This window comes from Schistocerca nitens, chromosome 6 (genome assembly GCF_023898315.1).
Source record: "Schistocerca nitens isolate TAMUIC-IGC-003100 chromosome 6, iqSchNite1.1, whole genome shotgun sequence".
Taxonomy (NCBI): Eukaryota; Metazoa; Arthropoda; class Insecta; order Orthoptera; family Acrididae; genus Schistocerca; species Schistocerca nitens.
In genome coordinates, this window is record NC_064619.1 from 523,274,435 (window position 1) to 523,296,719 (window position 22,285).

At 38.5% G+C, this 22,285-nt stretch overlaps 1 protein-coding gene across 1 annotated transcript in view; it reads right to left on the reverse strand.

The window, feature by feature from the left end:
• LOC126263439 (mutS protein homolog 5-like) overlaps positions 1-22,285 on the reverse strand; it is a 265,557-nt gene that overhangs the window by 87,667 nt on the left and 155,605 nt on the right. Inside the window, exons 15-16 of the mRNA XM_049960532.1 lie at positions 3,937-4,086; positions 3,556-3,768 (exon numbers count right to left, since the gene is read on the reverse strand). Of these exons, the coding sequence (XP_049816489.1) occupies positions 3,556-3,768; positions 3,937-4,086 (363 nt within the window). The remainder of the gene's footprint in view (positions 1-3,555; positions 3,769-3,936; positions 4,087-22,285) is intronic.

Sequence of the window (22,285 nt, forward strand, 5' to 3'; positions counted from 1 at the left end):
GACTGCTGTTCACACCGATACCTCTAATACCCAGTAGCACGTCTTCTTCCATTGATGCATGCCTGTATTCATCTTTGCATACTATCCAAAAGTTCGTCAAGGCACTGTTGGCCCAGATTGTCCCATTCCTCAACGGAAATTCGCGTAGATTCCTCAGAGTGGTTGGTGGGTCACGTCGTCTATAAACAGCCCTTTTCAATCTATCTCAGGCATGTTCAGTAGGGTTCATGTCTGGAGAACATGCTGGCACTCTAGCCGAGCGATGTTGTTATCCTGAAGGAAGTCATTCACAAGATGTGCACGATGGGGGTGCAAATTGTCATCCGTGAAGACGAATGCCTCGCCAATATGCTGCCGATATGGTTGCACTATTGGTCAGAGGATGGTATTCATGTATTGAACAGCAATTACGTTGCCTTCCATCACCACCAGTGGTGTACACCGGCGCCCACATAATGCCACCCCAAAACAGCAGGGAACGTCCACCTTGCTGCACTCGCTGGACAGTGTGTCTAAGGCGTTCAGCCTGACCAGGTTGCCTCCAAACACGTCTCCGACGATTGTCTGGTTGAAGGCATATGCGACACTCATCGGTGAAGAGAATGTGATGCCAGTCCTGAGTGGTCCATTCAGCATGTTGTTCGGCCCATCTGTGCCGCACTGCATGGTGTCGTGGTTGGACCTCGCCATGGACATCGGGAGAGAAATTGCGCATCATGCAGCCTATTACGCACAGTTTGAGTCCTAACAAGACGTCCTGTGGCTGCATGAAAAGCATTATTCAACATGGTGGCATTGCAGTCAGGCTTCCTCCGAGCCATAATCCGAAGGTAGCGGTCATCCACTGCAGTAGTAGCCCTTGGGCGGCCTGAGCGAGGCACGTCATTGACCGTTCCTGTCTATCTGTATCCCCTCCATGTCTGGACAACATCGCTTTGGTTCACTCCAAGATGTCCTTGTTGAGAGCCCTTCCTGGCACAAAGTAACAATGCAGATGCGATGGAACCGCGGTGACTGTCTAGGAATGGTTGAACTACAGACAACGTGAGCCGTGTACCTCCTTCCTGGTGGAACTGATTGGCTGTTGGACCCCCTCTGTCTAACAGGCGCTTCTCATGCATGGTTGTTGACATCTTTGAGTGGGTTTAGTGGCTTCTCTGAAGAGTCAAAGGGACTGTGTCTGTGATACGATATCCACAGTCAACGTCTATCTTCAGGAGTTCTGGGACCCAGAGTGAGGCAAAACTTTTTTTGATGTGTACAGATGAACTAGCCATTGCAAAAGCACATTCAAAGAACCATATGAGAAGGAAATGCATATGGAAGAAGCCACCAGATTACAGGTAACAAACTATTTTTGGTAAAACAGAGTTCAAGAATCAAGCTGAAGACTGCTAAAGTTGTGCAGGTGCAGACACTGTCAATGATCATCCTCTAGCACTAATAATATGGCAATTTAAATTAAGTACATTAAAAAGAAAGCAACTGAAGCATTGGTGTCTACACAAGTTGAAAGAATGACAAATTCATATAACCTTGAAGAACATGTTGCAAAGCACATGACACTTCAATGAGTTACTGGATGGAAAACAAATGAAATGGTCTTAAAAAAGGTTATGTAAATGCAGCAGAAAAAATACTAGGTTTGAAGAAGGCAGGTAATTTTAGAGGTTGCTTATGGAACTTGGACAGGCAACAACTGACGAGGTGAATAAATTTCACTACCTCAGAAGTTCAATAGACAGATGCAAGAAAAACATATTAGTAGGACTGTGCAAGGCAAAAGGGACACCTATAAAATTAAAGAGTTACTAACATTCAGAAATATGCAACTTACAACGAGAAAACGACACGTGAAGAGTTATGTCTGGAGCACAGCTCTATATAGGTGCAAAACATGGACATCTGGAAAGACAGAAATGAAATTGTTAGAAGCATTTGAAATGTAGAGTCACTAGAAGATTAGAGGGATTAAACGAGTAAGGAGAGAAGAAGACGAAGAAATTCTGCAATGAGAAGGGGAAAGATACAATATCCTATTAAGGAATATGATGAACAGATAGAATGGTTGGGCACATGTTATGACACTGATAGTTCCTGAAAACAGTAGCTGAAGGGATGTTTGGCAGAAAGAATCACAGTGGCAAGGGTAAATATGAGTACATAAGGTATATCATCAATAATTTGAGATGAGACGATTGTGCTGCAATTAGCTGATAAGTGACAGGAACGAAAATCTGCAAAAAACCAATTGTTGGGTTGATGACCAAAATACCATCTAGGTAAAGCTCCAAATTCTGGCACTAGATGGTGCAATTGGGCCCAACCAACTGCTGTGTCATCCTCTGCCAATGGGTTTACTGCATGTGGTATGGAGGACCGTGTGGTCAGCACATTGCTCTCCCCGTCATTATTGGGTTTCTTGACCTTGGAACTGCTCCTAATTGGTCAAGCAGCTCCTCAGTTACCCTCACGAAGCTGAATGTACCATGTACCGATCCTCCCACCAAGGAAAAATCCCTGTCAGTAACAGGAATCAAACTCGGGTCCTCTGCATGGTAATCAATTGCACTGACCACTCAACTACAAAGGCGGACAAAACAACACATAACAAACACAAATTACCTTTCAAATACCTTTATTATTCTAGACATTAACAAAATAAAATGTAGAAACTGTTGCGTAAGTAAATTTGTTATATTATTATAATAATAACTGAGAGAGGTCTGTAAATCATAAACTTTATAAACAGCAACCACACAAAAGTATGGTTTAAAAAAGTTTATTTAAATCAGACAGTTACCTCTTTGGATTTATTACAAATCCATCTTCAGTTCGTTCAAACAGATTTCGTTACTTTCCTGGCAGGGGTCTTATTTTGCACTTGTTCATATTTTGGTCAACTTACAAGAGATTTTCCTTTTCTTTTTGACTTACACTGGAAAATTCATGACATGATTTTATAGTTGATAAAACATGAAATGTGGCAAAAACTTACAAGGTGTACATTTCTGTGTGATGAATTCATCTTGTGTTTATGTTACACATTTTAAAGCTTATATTTTTTATAGCACTCACATAGTGCACAAGCAAAGAATGTGTTAACTTCAAAATGCATAACAAAAATATAGAGTAAATTCATTGCACAGCAATATGCACTGTGAAAGTTGTTGCCTCATTTCATGTTTTACTATCTTTAAAATCATTTCATAAATGTTTCTGTATAGCTTAAAACAAATCTTTTGTAATTTTACTTAAATGTCAATGAAAAACGTTTTTTTACCTTAGGGCATCAAACCAGTAAAGAGTACAAAAAAGGCCCCAGCAGGAAATCTGTAAAAGCCATCTGACGAAGGATTTGTACTAAATCTGGTACTGGCAATAGTCTGATCTAAATAAACTTTTTTTAAACCATACCAGTGACTGTTGCTGTTTAAATTATAAACATTATAACTGTACTACAGCCACAGTTCACAATATGTCAGCTTTCAACAATATAGCGCTACATGGTAAATCTTCAATAACTTAGTATCTATTTCCATTACGTTACGTTACCTGAAAATTCAAGTACTGTGTTTCTGGTAGCAACTGCACAGCACGGTGAAAATGAGTTGATACAAACACATGAGGGCAATTGCCACCACGACTTAAAAATTGCTCCAAGCTACCTACTAACAATCCCAAGCCATCTGATTCAACTGTCCCTTTACCAAATTCATCAATGATGATAAGGGATGAAGGCGTAGAACAGTAAAGTGCCTTTGACATCTATCAAACAAACAGAAATGAAGTTAGCATGAACAACAGTCAAAAAATTTAAACAATGGTATAAATAGAAATGGCGAAAGCAAAGGTCAGTGTAATTTCAGTATATCAAAAAGGCAATATCCAAATAAGTTTTGCCATGAAAAACAATATTCTCAATATTTTTCTTACCTGCTTAAGATCAATCATGAAAGCTGATAACCTTGTAGCTATTGACTCCACTGTTTGTATCCTAGTGAAAATATGACTCAAGCATCCAATTGTTGCACTAGTGGCAGGTACAAAACTACCTATGTGAGTCAAATATGCAATCAGTGCCACCTATAAATGCACATAAAATAAAATGTTTGTACACAAAGATCATTTTTCTATGTGAAGCAGTATATCATTGACAATAGCTTGAGCTTCCATCTTAGAACTATCGCAGTGTATGAAGTCTCGAAAGTGAGGGAACATCTGTTGACAGATAACATGTGCTTGTAGTTAAAAAATCTTTCACCATCTGCTGAAACAGTTGTAGCGTGCACTTGACAGTTTCCTTTAGTTTCAAAAATGAATCTAAAAAATCAAAGAACTAATACCAAAATTTCACAAAAGGTAATTATGTCTGGCACAATGTCGAAAGGAAATAGCAATATTTTTATTTCAGTACCATACCTGGTACAAGCTAACAACAGTAAGTGACATGATAATGACAATAAACAGAAGAACCATCAATTTATTTTCATCATTCCTGAGCAACATTGATGCATCTTGGAGGCACATGCATTGTCTGCTCTTGCCAACATTAAAAGAGTGACTTGTTGTGTCATATATGCATGTTAAACACAAACATCTAAAAAATGAAGCAAAACTTTAAAGATGACGTCATCCATGAAAAATTAGACAAAGTACAGTACCCATATGACAAAAAGGCAAAATTAGAATTATATTTCTATAGCCTCAATATTCAGGATTTTAGTAGCTGTGAGTAATGCGTAGCTCACAAGGAAGGGAAGACTACATTCAACAAACTCCTCAAGTTGCAAGTAAACTATAATAAAATGTAAAGAAGCAGCTGACTGACTGAGTGATGAATCTACTACACATGTACATGTCTACATCTATGTACATACTCTGTATGCCACCATAAGGTGTGTGTGTGTGGGGGGGGGGGGGGGGGGGGGGTATACTGCTCCTAGTCATTCTTTGTCCTGTTCCATTTGCAAATGGAGAGAGAGAAAAACGTCTATTTATTTGTCACTGTGAGAGCCCTAATTTCTCATATCTTGCCCTTATGGTCCTTATGCCAAATGTACGTCGACAGCAGTAGAATCTTTCTGCAGTCAGCCACAGGTGCCACTTTTCTAAATTTTCTAAATAGTATTTCATGAGAAGAGTGTGAAATTTAGAATTTCATCTTTACTTTTGCTTTCTTCTATTGCCACACCAGAGTGGTCAGTGAGTGTCTGAATAGTAGCCTTCAAACTGCTTAGTGATTTTACATAGGACCAGAATTTTCCCGGGTTCTCAGTGTGATCTTTCATTAACACGGTATGAATGAAAGTGGAAGTAGTAGTATGTTTCATGCATCAATCTTTCGCAGATGCACTAATTTCTACCAACTTTTGGCTGTCGCTTTTTTGCGCTCTTTTTTTTTTTTAATCGAGAATGCAACAATCTTGGTTCCTCAGCATTTTCTGAATTTTGTTATTAAATCACAGCGGGTGTTTTCCACCATTAAACCATTTACTCTGTACTTACTTCTCCCATTTAGAAGGATATCCATGGCGAGCGTTCCCTCTCATAAATGTTGCCTTCAGAGGCAACCTAAAAATTCACCCTCCCAGTTTCCATGTCACTAGCTGTGCCAATCTTCATAAACTGCAAATGGCTATTGGTGTAACAAATCAGCTGCACATCAAAGCACACTCAAATAAATCTACTCTGTCAAACTTCAAATAATAGCTAACAACTGTTAGATGCTACTTTAAAGTAGCACATTGTGTCATACTTCTTTTCATTTGCTGAAGGGGGGCTTTCATTTACACTGTGTGGCTGGTGACTGGTGCTTGCTGCTGGAGGTGGAAGTCGTCGTCATTGGTACTATAGCCCAACATATGCAATTCAACACTAGGAGGCACTCACTGAGCAACCACTACTACAAATAAGCACCATAACTGAGTATGAATATCTCTATTATGCTATGTCACAAAACTCATCTCATTGGTATGGAGTGAGAACAATGAGTACAGTTAATGAAGTTATCCCTAAATTTTTTCATAGTCAACAATACATTGAAAATGAGTATGGTGCATAGATGTGGTTTACTCAGAATCTGGTGCACTGTGAGGTGTAAAAACTTATTGAACAGAATGAAATGTGACCAATATTGTTCAGTGTTTTATACTTCATAAACGAACAAAAATTGGAAATGAAAGTGAAAGAATTAAAAAATATACTACCCACAATGAAATATCACAAGAAATGGGTGAGTCAAACTCAAATATATATATTAAAAATTCTAGTAGTTGTAATGATTGAGAAAATTTAGACCTGGCCAGAACTTATGGCTTGACTGATGACCTCACTGTTTGGTCCCCTCCCCCAAATTAACCAACCAACTTCTGGCATCAAGTACTTTCATGAAAGCAATGAAATATCATAAGAAAGGGATGAATCAAATTCAAATATACCTATTAAAAATTCTAGTGATTGCACTGATAGAGAAAATTCAGACCAAGCCAGAACTTCAAGTACTTTGTCGAAAAGGGCTGTAGTCTCCTGATTGCTATTCCCAACGTTGGAAATTTTTTTGAAGACAAGGAGATTGATGAGTCCCTAAAATAATAAGGTTTTACTGAATCTATGGTAATATGCACAAACTGTAACTTCAGGAATGCTGTAGATGGCATAATGAGAACATTTTGATTTCAATGGCTGTGAGGGCATTTTGATTTGACTGGCTGTCATTGTATCCATGGTTGATTTATTCTAAAGTAGTTAATGGTGCACTTTTTAAATTGTGTGTACTTTCTCGGCCACATACAACACATAACAGTCATCATGCCACCTTCATAAGCCGTCCATTCACCAATTTCAAAGTTTCACAAATCTGCCAAAATGCATAAAGATGCAGTTGAAAAGTCAAGTAATTTCATCAATATTATAACAAACCAACTACAAGTGCCGAAGAAATTGTCAGTGTGAATCTTGTGAAATTGGTATAAACTAATCATGCTAAGTTGAAATAAACTGTTTCCTGCATAACATAACTTCCCTTTAAGAGGGCAACCCCCCCCCCCCCCCCCTCAATATTTCTTTCCAAAACTACAATGGTTTGGATTCTGAACATCATACAGATTTATATTTGCATTATTCTACAGGCAGTGCATAGCTCAATGTAGTTTCCACATAAATTGATTTGAAAACCAATGTTGAAGCTTATGGTAATGGTTCAAAGTGCAAAATGTTGTCTGTATTAAATTTTTCATAGTATGAAAACAATTAAATGACAAAGTAGGCTTATGACAGAATGTAAAATCTAGGAATGTAAAAACAATTTTTTTCTATAATCACACTGTTAGCTTGTTTATGCTTGTAATATTGACTAGGTACCTTAGAAAGCAATAGGAGAAAATGATGAACAGATAACAATGCCCTCAAAATTTCTAAATCACATGTATGAGGAAAATGTTTTGGCCCCATTGACATAAAAACCCGCATTGCCACTGTCCTAGCTGACAAGTAACCATTATGGCTCCAGCAACAGCGGGGGTTGGGAGTGGTGGGCCAGTACCATGGCCACCACAATCTTTTAATATCATTCCCATAGATTTCTTTTTGTGGGGGAAGATTAAGTGCCTGGTGAACAAGACACCAACAGAACTAATTTAAAAGAACAACATTTTCAGCGAACAACATTCATCACACAACAGCTTGAACACCATCTCTGAAAACCACTAGCTTCAAAACATTCTTGGAACTCTAGTGGGGAAATGGTGCACATTACATTTTTGTCACATGAGAAAGTGTTTCTTTTTTATCCCCTCCAAACTCTAAAAATGTTGTTAATGTAATTTCTTTCTACCCTATATATCCACACAGTGTGATTCAGGGGAATGTGTGTTCAATTTTTACTGGGTACAGAAATACAGCTGTTGGAATGTAATGTAAAGAAAACTATATTCCTAAAAGGCTCATATGGGGCACAGACCCTGTTGCACAGTTTACCTACCTAACAGCTTCCAGGGGCAATAAAAATTTTATTTTCAATATTTCATGCAATTACTGACCAAATTTTAAAAACTGTCATAATTTACTCATTAAGAACTGTAATCACAAGTTAAATGTTTCACACAATAAGTCACGTATTACAATTGGTTATGAACTGTAGATTAAAACTGAAGAAACTGCAAAAAGGTGGGACTTTAAGGAGATGGGACCTGGATAAACTGAAAGAACCAGAGGTTGTACAGAGTTTCAGAGAGAGCCATTAGGGAACGATTGATAAGAACAGCAGAAAGAAATACAATAGAAGAAGAATCGATAGCTTTGAGAGATGAAATAGTGAAGGCACTAGAGGATCAAGTATGATAAAAGAAGAGGGCTAGTAGAAATCCTTGGGTAACAGAAGAGATACCGAATTTAATTGACAAAGCAGGCAAAAAGGAACACAAATGTGTCAAAAATGAGATCAACAGGAAGTGGAAAATGGCCAAGCAGGCATCGCTAGAACACCAATGTAAGGATGTAGAGGCTATAACACTAGGGGTAGGACAGATAATGCCTATAGGAAAATTAAAGAGACCTTTGGAGAAAAGAGAACCACTTGTATGTATACCAAGAGCACAGATGGAAGACCTGTTTTAAGCAAAGAAGGGAAGGCAGAAAGGAGGAAGGAGTATATAGAGAATCTATACAAGAGTGATGTACTTGAGGGCAATATTAAGGAAATGGAAGAGGACATAGATGAAGATGAAATGGCAGATATGATACTGCGTGAAGAGTTTGACAGAGCACTGGAAGACCTGAGTCGAAACAAGGCCCCAGGAGTAGACAACATTCCATTAGAACTTCTGATGGCCTTGGGGGAGCTTGTCCTGACAAAACTCTACCATCTGGTGAGCAAGATGTATGAGACAGGCGAAATACCCTCACACTTCAAGAAGAATATAATAATTCCAATCCCAAAGAAAGCAGGTGTTGACACATGTGAAAATTACCGAACTATCAGTTTAATAAGTCATAGCTGCAATGTTGGAACATGTGAGGCAATACTGACCCTACGACTTATCTTAGAGAATAGATTAAGGAAAGGCAAGCCTACATTTCTAGCATTTGTAGGCTTAGAGAAAGCTTTTGACAATGTTGACTGGAATTCTCTCTTACAAATTCTGAAGGTAGCAGGGGCAAACAAAGGGGGTGAAAGGCTATTTACAATTTTTCCAGAAACCAGATGGCTGTTATAAGAGTCGGGGGCATGAAAGGAAAGCCATGGTTGGGAAGGGAGTGAGACAGAGTTGTAGCCTATCCCTCAATCTATATATTGATCATGCAGTAAAGGAAACAAACGTAACATTTGGAGTAGAAATTAAAATCCATGGAGAAAAAATAAAAACTTTAAGGTTTGCCAATGACATTATAATTCTATTAGAGATAGCAAAGGACCTGGAAGAGCAGTTGGACGGAATTGACAGTGTCTTGAAAGGAGGATGTAAGATGAACATCAACAAAAGCGAAATGAGGCTAATGGAATGTACACTACTGGCCATTAAAATTGCTACACCATGAAGAAATGCAGATGATAAACGGATATTCATTGGACAAATATATTATACTAGAACTGACATGTGATTACATTTTCACGCAATTTGGGTGCATAGATCCTGAGAAATCAGTACCCAGAACAACCACCTCTGGCCTTAATAACGGTCTTTATGCACCTGGGCATTGAGTCAAAGAGAGCTTGGATGGCGTGTACAGGTACAGCTGCCCATGTAGCGTAAACACGATACCACAGTTCATCAAGAGTAGTGATTGGTGTATTGTGTCAAGCCAGTTGCTCGGCAACCATTGAGCAGACATTTTCAATTGGAGAGAGATCCGGAGAATGTGCCGGTCAGGGCAGCAGTCGAACATTTTCTGTATCCAGAAAGGCCTGTACAGGACCTGCAACATTCGATCGTGCATTATCCTACTGAAATGTAGGGTTTCACAGAGATCGAATGAAAGGTAGAGCCACGGGTCATAACACATCTGAAATGTAACGTCCACTGTTCAAGTGACGTCAATGCGAACAAGAGATGACCGAGACGTGTAACCAATGGCACCCCATACCATCACGCCGGCTGATACGACAGTATGGTGATTGAGGAATACATGCTTCCAATGTGCGTTCACCACGTTGTCACCAAACACGGATGCGACCATCATGATGTTGTAAACAGAACCTGGATCCATCTGAAAAAATGACGTTTTGCCATTCGTGCACCCAGATTCATTGTTGAGTACACCATCACAGGCACTCCTGTGTGTGATGCAGCTTCAAGGGTAACCGCAGCCATGGTCTCAGAGCTGATAGTCCATGCTGCTGCAAACGTCATCAAATTGTTCGTGCAGATGATTGTTGTCTTGCAAACACCCCCATCTGTTGACTCAGGGATCGAGACGTGGATGCACAATCCATTACAGCCATGCGGATAAGATGCCTGTCATCCCGACTGCTAGTGATACGAGGCTGTTGGGATCCAGCATGGCGTTCCGTATTACCCTCCTGAACCCACCGATTCCATATTCTGCTAACAGTCATTGGATCTCGACCAACGCGAAAAGCAGTGTCGCGATAGGCTACAATCCGACCTTTACCAAAGTCGGAAACGTGATGGTACGCATTCCTCCTCCTTACACAAGGCATCACAACAACATTTCACCAGGCAACACCGGTCAACTGCTGTTTGCGTATGAGGAATCGGTTGGAAACTTTCCTCATGTCAGCACGTTGTAGGTGTCACCACTGGCACCAACCTTGTGTGACTTGTGTGAATGCTCTGAAAAGCTAATTATTTGCATATCACAGCATCTTCGTCCTGTCGGTTAAAATTCGCGTCTGTAGCACGTCATCTTTATGTTGTAGCAATTTTAATGGCCAGTAGTGTAGTTGAATTAAATCAGGTGATGCTGAGGGAATTGGATTAGGAAATGAGACACTTAAAGTAGTAGATGAGTTTTGCTATTTGGGGAGCAAAATAACTGATGATGGTCGAAGTAGAGGGGATATAAAATGTAGACTGGCAATGGCAAGAAAAGTGTTTCTGAAGAAGAGAAATTTCTTAACATTGAGTTTAGATTTAAATATCAGGAAGTCTTTTCTGAAAGTATTTGTATGGAATGTAGCCATGTATGGAAATGAAACATGGACAATAAATAGTTAAGACAAGAGAATAGAAGCTTTCGAAATGTGGTGCTACATGTAACTAATGAGGAGGTACTGAACAGAATTGGTGAGAAGAGGAATTTGTGGCACAACTTGACTAGAAGAAGGTATCAGTTGGTACGACATGTTTTGAACCATCAAGGGATCACCAATTTAGTATTGGAGAGCAGCGTGGAGGGTAAAAATCGTAGAGGGAGACCAAGAGATGAATACACTAAGCAGATTCAGAAGGATGTAAGTTGCAGTGGAGATGAAGAAGCTTGCACAGGATAGAGTAGCATGGAGAGCTGAATCAAACCAGTCTCTGGACTGAAGACAGCAACAACAATTACAGTTGGAAGCAGTGTAACTCATAGCAAGCAAATTACCTAACTGTATTCATCCAATATTTGAAAATCAGAACTTTTAACAAACTATACTCATCAAGTTTTTCTTGCTGACACCTGCACAAAATCATAAAAGGAATATTTTTGCTGCTCATACAGCAAACTGCAGCATCAAGCATGATGTTTTAATTTACTGCTTCTTTACTATTAACTCTACTCAAACACATTTTGCTGGCAATATCCATGAAATACCACTGAATGTGGCTGCAAAATTTTTGTCACTGAGTGACACATAGCTCTGTAGACCTGAACGCTTCATGCAGAGGAGCTCAATTCTTTAAATAATCGGTGTTGGGGGTTTACTGGTACTCACAGGAGGTGTTATGCAAAGGCAAACGATTATGGTGTAAGTCAATTTTCATAATTTCCACCTGTGATTTTGATGCACATTTGATTTCTCTTGATAAAATCATGTGTAGCTTGTCTGAGGTGGTTTTGATGTTCTTTCATGAGCATTCATAATCCAAATGATCCTCTCTTACCTTTTCTTTGCAGATTTCACCTTTCAGCTATTCCTGGAGGCAAAAATCTAAATTGGTAATGTCTGGGTACATTGGGGGCCAAGAAACATGACCATTTCGGTAATGCATCTTCCAGGGAAAGCTGGGTGTAGATGACGTGTCACCTGACAGAATGCAGGGGCCCTATCATACCGCAAGAAAATACTCATTCTTGTAGCCAATGCAACCTTGTTTAAAAATGTCAAAGCTCATTTCAAGAAAGCCGACATAATGGGGACCAGGATGACAACGCAGTAACACAAGAGGCCCCATCAAGTGATTGTCTATTGAACCATACAACACATTTACATAAGCATCTATGGGCCTTTTCCCATTCCATTCATGTACAGGGCGCAGGAAAAGTGATTAAACAAATGCCTCTCTTTGTACTGTAATTAATCTACTCTTATCCTTGATGATGATGATGATGCTGACGATGAAGTCCCATACTCCTCTACAGAGCATAGGGGATGATGCGGGAGACCCGCACCGCTGTACTAGGCAAGGTCCTAGCGGAGGTGGTTTGCCATTGCCTTCCTCCAACCGTAATGGGGATGAATGATGATGATGAAGATGACACAACACCCAGTCATCTCGAGGCAGGTGAAAAACCCTGATCCCGCCGGGAATCGAACCCGAGACCCAGTGCTCGGGAAGTGAGTACGCTACCGCGAGACCACAAGCCTTACTGGGGTGATATGGAGGGAGTTTAGTACATTCTAGAGTCATCATTTAAAGCCAGTTCTTGAAACTTTGTCAGTAGACTTTCTTAGTGTGGTGTCCATCTATCTTTAAGAATCTGACAGTTCAGTTCTGTCAACATCTCAGTAACATTCTCCTGTGGGTCAAACAAACCTGTAACCATTTGTGCTGCCCTTCTCTATATATGTTACACATCTCCTGCTAATTCTATTTGTTAGGGTCCCATACACTTTAGCAGTATTCCAGGATGGGTCACATGTGCTATTTGTAGACTGAATGTATTTCCCTAGACTTTCACCAATAGACCCAAGTCTGCTACTTGTTTCACCCATGGCTCAGCCTATGTGATCGTTTCACTTCATGTTTCTACTAAGTGTTACATTTTGAGAAGTGCACAATTTTACAGTTTTGAACATTTAAAGGAAGTTGCCCATCACTGCACCACTCTGAAATCTTATTAAGGTCTAACTGAATATTTGCAAGCTTCGTTCAGACTGTACTTCACTGTGGATAACTGCATCATTTGCAAAAAGTCTGAGGTTGCTATTAATATTGTCCGCAACATCATTAATAAACAACATGAACAGCAAGGGACCCAACAGGCTTCCCTGGGGTACACTCGAAGTTACTTCTACGTCTGCCGATGTCTCTCCATCCAAGATAACATGCTGCATCCTTCCTACCAAAGAATCCTCAATCCGGTCACATATTTCATCTGATAACCCATATGATTATGCTTCCAGTCATAAGTATAGGTGTGATACTGAGTGAACAGCTTTATGGAAATTGAGCAATTTGAAAATTTACAGAGTGAGAAGCATTCTTGAAAATGTCTCCACAAACACATGTGGGTTTTTGCCAGACCACTGATGTTAGTTATGACTTACACCATCATGAGTGAAAGTGGCTTATCAGTAAATAATATTAATGGAATTACTCAGGTATTTGCAATTAGCCACCTCCTTCTGAAAGATGTTGAATCTGCCCATATTCTTGTATGTGGAACACCCAATATTTGTAGAAATTCTGCATGACCAGACTACCAACTGAATAATGTCTTCCACGTCAAACATATGTTGCTCATCTGCATATCAAGAAAGAATATAACTTGGTCACTGTAAAAGTCTCACACAGTTTAGTGAAAACATGAGTTTTGAATCTGGTACCCTGCAGTTAGAAAATAGTCTATCACATTCTCTACACACAGTAGCAGCGTTTTGATAACAGAATTCATACACAAATACAATATTGGTATATTCAGCATTTGTATACTTTTTTTTTATTTGGACATGATGGCGATGAAAAAAGGTACATGAAAACTGAGTTCCGCGAAAAATTTAAAAAAAGTATTGTGGTTTGACCTGGAAAATGTTACTGCTGTGAAGTTAAAGCAAAAAATGCAAACAAACCATTACAAGATCAAAATCTAGTGAAAAAACCATGGCAAATGTAAATGCAAATGTAAATTCAGTGACATCCATATGTAAACACTGCGAATGAGTGAACTTATTGGAGAAAGAGCTGCAACATCTTGGTTATAAAACTCAACAAACAGAGCATGGACTCAACCCTAAAGACAGATCGGCTACCAGTGACATAAACAAAGGAAGAACGACTGTGGAAACCAGCGCAAAACTTGGAAATATAAAAGTGAGTGCATCATCAAATAGCTGTAATGACAAACATGTTTCTGCAAACAATGTCACTCAGAAACATATTAGTTCAGATAATAATTACAAACAACAAAAACTGTGTGTCGCATCATAAACAAAGTAATGTGATTAAAAAATCAGTTTATGGCCTCAAGTGTGTAAAAAAGAACTAAAAGTCTTAATTTCTGACAATAATCACGGACATCAAATAACAGAATAAGTGGCAGACACAAAAACTAGAGAAAGTGTCCACGCCTTTGTCAAACCAGGAGCAGGCATTGCAAAAGTGACAAAAACAGTGCTGAAATCGTGTGGAAACCTTGATTCAAAAGACTGTGTTGTAATTTGTGCACGTGAAAATATTGCCAGAGATAAAGGCAGTGAAGTCATCACTGTTCTTGAAAGAGTGCAACCCAAAATAGACATCACAAATGTAGCTGTTGTAAATCAACCGCACAGATTCGACCTACCTCCTTGGTCATGTGTAAATAAATCAAAAGGAAAAGTGGACAACATTCTGTATGTGAACTTAATTAATGTAAGCATGTTAGACAGATACATGCATACCAGCCATGGCCTTCATTTAAATCACAGTGGGAAACAATTTTTCGTTGAAGAACTCTATCATTTAGCAAATTTGAGTCACAACAGGCATAGTATAGAAGCAGTCCAAAGTATCTTAGACAAATGGGTCATAAAGAAAAATGCAATGGCTTATAAAAAGGGCGAAAGGCATTGTTTAGGGAAGTAGACTGTATCACAAAAAATTGTGATGCAGAATTAAATTGCAAATACACACTGAAGATTGTACACCAGAATGTGCAGTCATTAACAAACTAAGTTGGTGAAATAGATATACTTATCAATAGTGAATGGAAAGCTGTTTCAGTTTTATGTTTTTGTGAGCATTGGTTACAAAATGAGTATTTTCAATCCTTACAAATATTGCATTTTAACGCTGCAAACTACTTTTGTAGAATGGGATCAAATCAGGGGGAACTTGTATACACGTAAAAGATAATGTAGATTATAAGAGTATAGCCTCTGTTTGCAAACTAGAGTGTGAAAGAGACTTTGAAATCTCAGCTGTTGAGTTAATGTCTGAAAAACTTATTATTTTATGTGTGCATAGATCTCCTGTTAGCAACATAAGTGTTTTTTCCAAAAAACTGGACCTTGCTTTAGGCAACCTCAAGACAACTGAGAAAACAGTGGTACTGTGTGGAGATTTATTAATCAACATCACATAAGATCATAATGTTTTGTTTATCTCTGTTTTTTATTTTGAGTCACAACACTTGCACTTTTATGTGTTTTTAGAAGCTCCTTGGTCAAGTGACTTCTTGTGTAAACAGTGCCTCCAGATACAGAAAAAAATTTAAGTATATGAAAACCAAACTCACTGCTTTTTGTCAGCACCTGATCTTGATTGAGAATAAATAAGTTTTTTTCCCCTCTCAACAAAATACAATAGGTTATGTGCCCAGTTACGTGTGTAAAAACGTGTGCAAAAAGTGACAGATACAGTTTTCTTTTAACTTATTTACGTAGCAGCTTATGATGTACATCTATGGAGTAAGTCCAAGTACATATTTGCTTTGTCAGTTTTCCAATAAAATACATTACTTTTACTGATTCTAACTATAGTTTTACTAAGATAACTAATAAATTTTAGCCACAACATTTCTGAAAATTAACATCATAGTTACAAAATTTTAGATACTGTAAACTGAAAGGATTTTATGAGGCATACTGCCAGAGAAGGGCGCAACTGTGACTCTTTCAGTGAAAGATAGATTTGATGTACTTCAACTGTATCATGAGAGATGGTGTCATTAAGACAAGCATAATGTTAAAACAAAACTCAAAAATGAATTTAACATTGATGTTAAGGAAGGGGCAGAGATTTGTGAACCATGCAAATTTGGGAACGCGCATTGTCTACCATTTGGAACTAGAGAAAAGTGGACCTTTTGATGAGCCATTTCAGAAAAAATGTTACCTCATTTTGTTCAAAGACAATTACACCAAGTTTCGTTATGGTTATTTTGCTGCAGAAAAATCAGAGTTGAGCAAAATTCTCAAAGATTTTCTCTCATGTACACAGGCATTGGGGTTCTCTGAAGCTGACTGACAATGGAAGGAGTTTGATAACAAAGAGGTTAGATCCATCTTAAGTTCAAATGGTATAACACAGCGATTGACTGCTACCTATACTCCTGAGCAAAACGATATTTGTGAGCAGGATAACAGAACAGTTGTTAAGATGGCCAGGACACTTAAGTATTCAAATCCAGATGTCACTTATCCAGAACAGATATGGGCTGAACTGGTTAACACAGCAATTTACATCTTGAATAGGACAGGGAAGTAACTTGTAGAAAATGTCAGTCCTTACGAGTTGTAGGTATGGAAAAGCCTTGAGCTAAGCCTCTTAGGGTTATTGGCTCAACATGTTATGCACACATTCCAAGTTAAAAATGAAGGAAAATGGACAGGAAAGCTGTGGAAGGACATCTCATTGGTTATGATGGTGATGAACACTTTAGGATTTGGATAAAAGAAAGTAATTCAATTGTGCAATTTGAAGAAAAACTGGGATGCTGTACTGAACAAGTTGCACTACCATTTCAAGATATTGAAAAGCCCATTGCAGGTCCATATCATATTAAAAATCAATCAGAGAGTGAGGGAAATGCACACTCAGAAGATAGTTTGGAGCATGAAACTAGTTCAGACAAAGAATCTGATGATGGCATTCTGGACACTTGCAAAGAGGAAATAGGAGTGAAGTTTAGAGATCGTTCAATATTAAAGAGACCAAAATACCTCAATGATTATGCAATGATAACAGAAGATTTCTTTGTCACAGCTGAGGTTCCTGAAACCTATGAGGATGCACTTAGGCACGAAGACAGCACCAAATGGAAAGAAGCAATGGACAGAGAAATGGAATCTCTGATCGAAAATAAAACCTGGGAGCTTGAAGACTTACCGAAGGGAGCAAAGGCAATACCATGTAAGTGGGTGTTTCAAATGAAAACAAATGAAGAGGGTCAGATCTAAAAATTTAAGGCTCGACTGGTTGCAAATGGTTTCAGTCAATGAGAAGGTGTAGATTACAGTCAAAACTTTTAGTCCAGTTGCACAAATGACAATGATTTGGTCTATTCTGAATGTTGCTGCAACTAAAAGAATCTATCTTGGACAGTTCGATGTGTCAATGGCCTTCCTGTACGGAAAACTCAAGGAAACCATTTATGTGGCACAACCAATAGATTATGAAGATGTATCAACAGTTTTCAGGTTGAAGAAAAGCCTATATGGTTTAAAACAAGCACCAAGATGCTGGAACAAGCGATTCAGATAATTTTTGGTTGGTCTAGATTTCAGAGTAAGTCAAGCAGATCCATGCTTGTACATTCAAAATAAAATTGGCAAAGAAGTTCTGGTAATTATGTATGTTGACGATGGGTTGGTAGCTGCCACTGATTCAAATGATTTGAGCATTTTCTTTCAATAATTGCAAAAGGAGTTCAAGATCACAATGGCACCTGCAAACTATTATTTAGGTCTGCAAATTGAACATGGCAGGGATGGCTGTATCAAGATTCACCAGAGGGCTTATGCACAACGAATTTTACAGCGTTTCAACTTTTCAGAGCGTAAAGCAGTTTCTACCCCAATGTTGAAAGTTACAGATGTTTCACAGTCAGGGAAAGATGACATGGTAGAACAGGCTTTTCCATATAGAGAAAAAGTTGGAACATTAATGTATCCGATGCTTGGCAGAAGACCAGATCTAGCCTTCAGTGTAAGTGTTCTGTCAAGATCTCTAGAGAACCCCACCAAAGAAGACATATTAAGAGCAAAAAGGGTTTTTAGTTCCGTATCAGGAATGACTGAACATGAAATCACATACAAATCAAGAGGAATGCTACAGTGATGCAGATTTTGGAGGCTGCTCAAAGACAGGCAGATTAACATCTGGAGTAGTCATCAACTACGCAGGATGGGCGATATCATGGCTACGTCAGCGACAAACCATGGTGGCAAAATCTACAACTGAAGCTGAACTAGTTGCCACAAATGAAGCTGTCAATGAGATTATTTGGTTAACTCATCTATTCGGAGAAACAACAAGACTATCTGAAATTCCAATCCTCCAAATTGACAATTCAGCAGTAGCGAAGTTGGCAGAGAATCCAGAATTTCATCGTGAAAAACTTTATGGAGGAAGAATTAGAGTTCACAAATCCCATCTGAAGAGCAGGTAGCGGATATAATGACCAAAGCTCTACCGAAGACATGTATGAAGATAATGTGTAATCAAATGGGACTGTTGTAAAACTCAGTTTTGTTTTGTTTTGTGGGTTTGCCTGTTTGTTGATTTCTATTTAACAAGGGAACGTGTTAAAGTAAATTCTTTTTATTAACGTATTTAAAAAGAAGTTTTGTGTTAAATTATTAATCAACATCAGATATGAGCATAATGTTTTCTTCTTCTTTCATTTCACCCTCTTTGGGGTACACTGGATCAGTCATTTCTTTGTGCGTTGTTCTTTTCTTAAAAAAACACTCTTTGCCTTCAGGCCACGAGTGGCCTATCGGGACCATTCGACCGCCGTGTCATCCTCAGTGGAGGATGCGGATAGGAGGGGCATGGGGTCAGCACACCACTCTCCCGCTCGTTATGATGGGATTCTTGACCAAAGCCGCTACTGGCCGATCAAGTAGCTCCTCAATTGGCATCATGAGGCTGAGTGCACCCCGAAAAGAGGCAACAGCGCATGGCGGCCTGGATGGTCACCCATCCAAGTGCCGACCATGCCCGACAGCGCTTAACTGCGGTGATCTCACAGGAACAGGTCTATCCACTGTGGCAAGGCCATTGCCGTTCTTTTCTTAGGGCCCACTATTTCTTCACTCTTTCTGATCTTCTTTCTCTCTCTTCTTCGGAGATGAAGGGTTTGGACTTTTGTGTAGATTTGGCTTGGAACCTTATGTTTTCATCTTTAGTAATTAATTTAGCTGTTTGATCAATAAGTGAGTTTTCTGAAACCTTTAATTCTACTAAGTCTTTCTCAGTTTCTTTAAACCAGTTGGGTTTCATTTTGTAGTTACGGAAAAAGTCAAAGATTTTTTTAGTTAATCTGTTGGAATTCATTCTGAGAAGATGATCATAAAAATTTATCCTCCTTTTTCGCATAGTATCTGCAAGTTTTTCAATTTTCTTGTAGAGAGTTTCATTTTTTTATGTATATAATCTCATCGTCTTGACGTTTTCGTCCTATGATATCTCTTAAAATTTTTCTTTCCTGTAGCTCAAGTTTCTCCACTTGGCCTTTTTAAATTCATGTTTAGTGTTTCTGCTGCATACAGTGCTTCCATCACTGTCTTTTATTGTGTAATTTTGGACCCCCATGAAAGGGATTTTTTTGTTATATGTATTTTTTGTTAGTTGGAAGGCCAAATTCAAGTTTATTTTTTCTGGATTCCATTGCTTTGCTTTCCCCGGCATTCCAAGTAATCCATTCTCCGAGATATTTGAATTCTTTTACTGTTTCAAACTTTTGTTCTTGAACTTTGAGGTATTTACATGAGTACTTGATGTTTGTCAATATCTTAGTTTTTTCAAAGCTGCTTGTTTCTTTACTTCAAGGATTTGCTCCCGTGCTTCTTTCATTGTTTCAGCAAACAGGGCCATATCATCAGCAAAAGCAATGCAATTTACTTTAAGGTTCTTCTTTTTTCGACCCAGTCTTATACCACTATTAATATTTGTGTTCCATTCTCTGACTACTTTCTCAAGCGCACAATTGAACAGCAACGGTGAGAGCCCATCCCCCTGTCGCACTCCTGTTCTTATTTCAAAGGGTTCCGATAATTCGCCCATAAATTTAACTTTCGAAAATGTATTTGTAAGGGTCGCTTTTATAATATTAGTTGTTTTCTTATCCAAACCCATTTCTTCCAGGACTGATAACACAGATTCTCTATCAATCGAATCATATGCTTTTTTGAAATCTCTGTTTTTTATTTTGAGTCACAACACTTGCACTTTTACTCTGATGTGTTTTTAGAAGCTCCTTGGTCAAGTGACTTCTTGTGTAAATAGTGACTCCAGATTCAGAAATAAATCTAAGTATTTGGAAACGAAACTCACTGCTTTTTGTCAGCACCCGATCTTTGTTGAGAATAAATAAGTTATTTTTTTCCTCAACAAAATATAATAGACTAACTGTTAGCTCTCCAACTAGTGTCACTCCCATTGATCAGGTATGTGTAAACATGGACAAGTGTACATCCGAAAACTTTGATACTGGCTATAGTGACCACCTCTAAATTGCATTTCATCCTGTGTACAAAATATTATCTATGAAAGGATTTATAGTCAGAGAAATATTCAATACTTCCAGTATCTAATCAGCGAACAATCTTGGAGAGAAGTATATGATACCTCTTTTACCAATGAAAGGATGGGAAATTTTTTGAACATTTTCAAGCATAACTTTGACATAGCTTTTCCACAAAGGAAAGTGATTTCCAGAGGCACAGATAGATTCAGAAACTGGATTACATCAGGCATCAGAGTATCTTGTAAAAGGAATCAGGACCTTTTTCTAGTCAAAAACTGACAGCAGTCCAGCATTTCTCAGTTAAAAAAAAAAAGCTAGTTTTGAAAAGTGCCATAAAAGAGGAAAAAATTAAGGAAAATCACAAATATATTATGAAGTCATCCAATAAAACTAAGTCCATCTGGAAAGCTGTGCAGGATCTTACGGGGAAGAAGACAACTCACAAAAATATTGTGATATCACACGATTGCAATAGTGTCGCTGACCCTAGGGTAGTTGCAAACAGCTTCAATTCTTATTATGCAACTGTTGCTGGAAAATGAAGGAAAAATTTGGAAATGCGCCTAATACATGGAAAGAACTGTCATCTATCGAAATAAATAATATATCTATGTTTCTCAATCCAATAGGCCCAACAGAGCTCCTAAATACCATTAACTCACTGAAGAGTAATTATTCAACTGGTATTGATGATATTCCAGATTATGTTATAAAAATAACAGCAAGACAAACACTTTCTCCTTTATTAGACATATGCAATCCTTCCTTATCATGTGGTGTCTTCCCACAGCAACTGAAAATGGAAAAAGTAATACCCCTATATAAAAAAATGTGAGTAGCAATGTACGGGTAACTATAGACCCGTTTCTCTACTGTCAGGGTTTTTGAAAATTATTGGAAAAGTGTTCCTTTCACAACTAACTACATTCTTTGACAAGAATAATATTAATTCTCGATGTCAACATGGCTTCAGACCACAGCGATCAACTGAAACAACCACTTTCAACCTGATAAACCATGTCTTAAATGCAGTGCACAACCACACAAACATCTCAGCTTTATTCCTAGACCTAACAAAAGCTTTTGATTCTGTGCTCCTACGGAAGCTTGAACGATATGGTTAAGAGGTGTGCCAAATCAGTGGATTAAATCATATTTAGAATATGACTCCCAGGTAACTGAAATTAAGTACGTGGAAGAAAATGATCTCCAGGTACACTATGTGGACTAAGTCGTGGTGTTCCACAGGGGCCTAATTTAGGTCCCCCTTTTTTTTTGGTATACATTAATGTTTTCCCATCATACATTAGGGATTCTGAACCTGTACTGTTTGCAGATAACACTAGTCTATTGATTGAAGGAAATAAAGAAGAAAATCTCACTGCATCTGCAAAAGATATTACGAAAGAAGTGTCCGAATGGTTTACCAGAAACAGGCTAATTGTTAATTCCAAAAAATGGTGCTCATGAATTCCCACGTAGACCAGAATAAAAATGCGGCACAAGT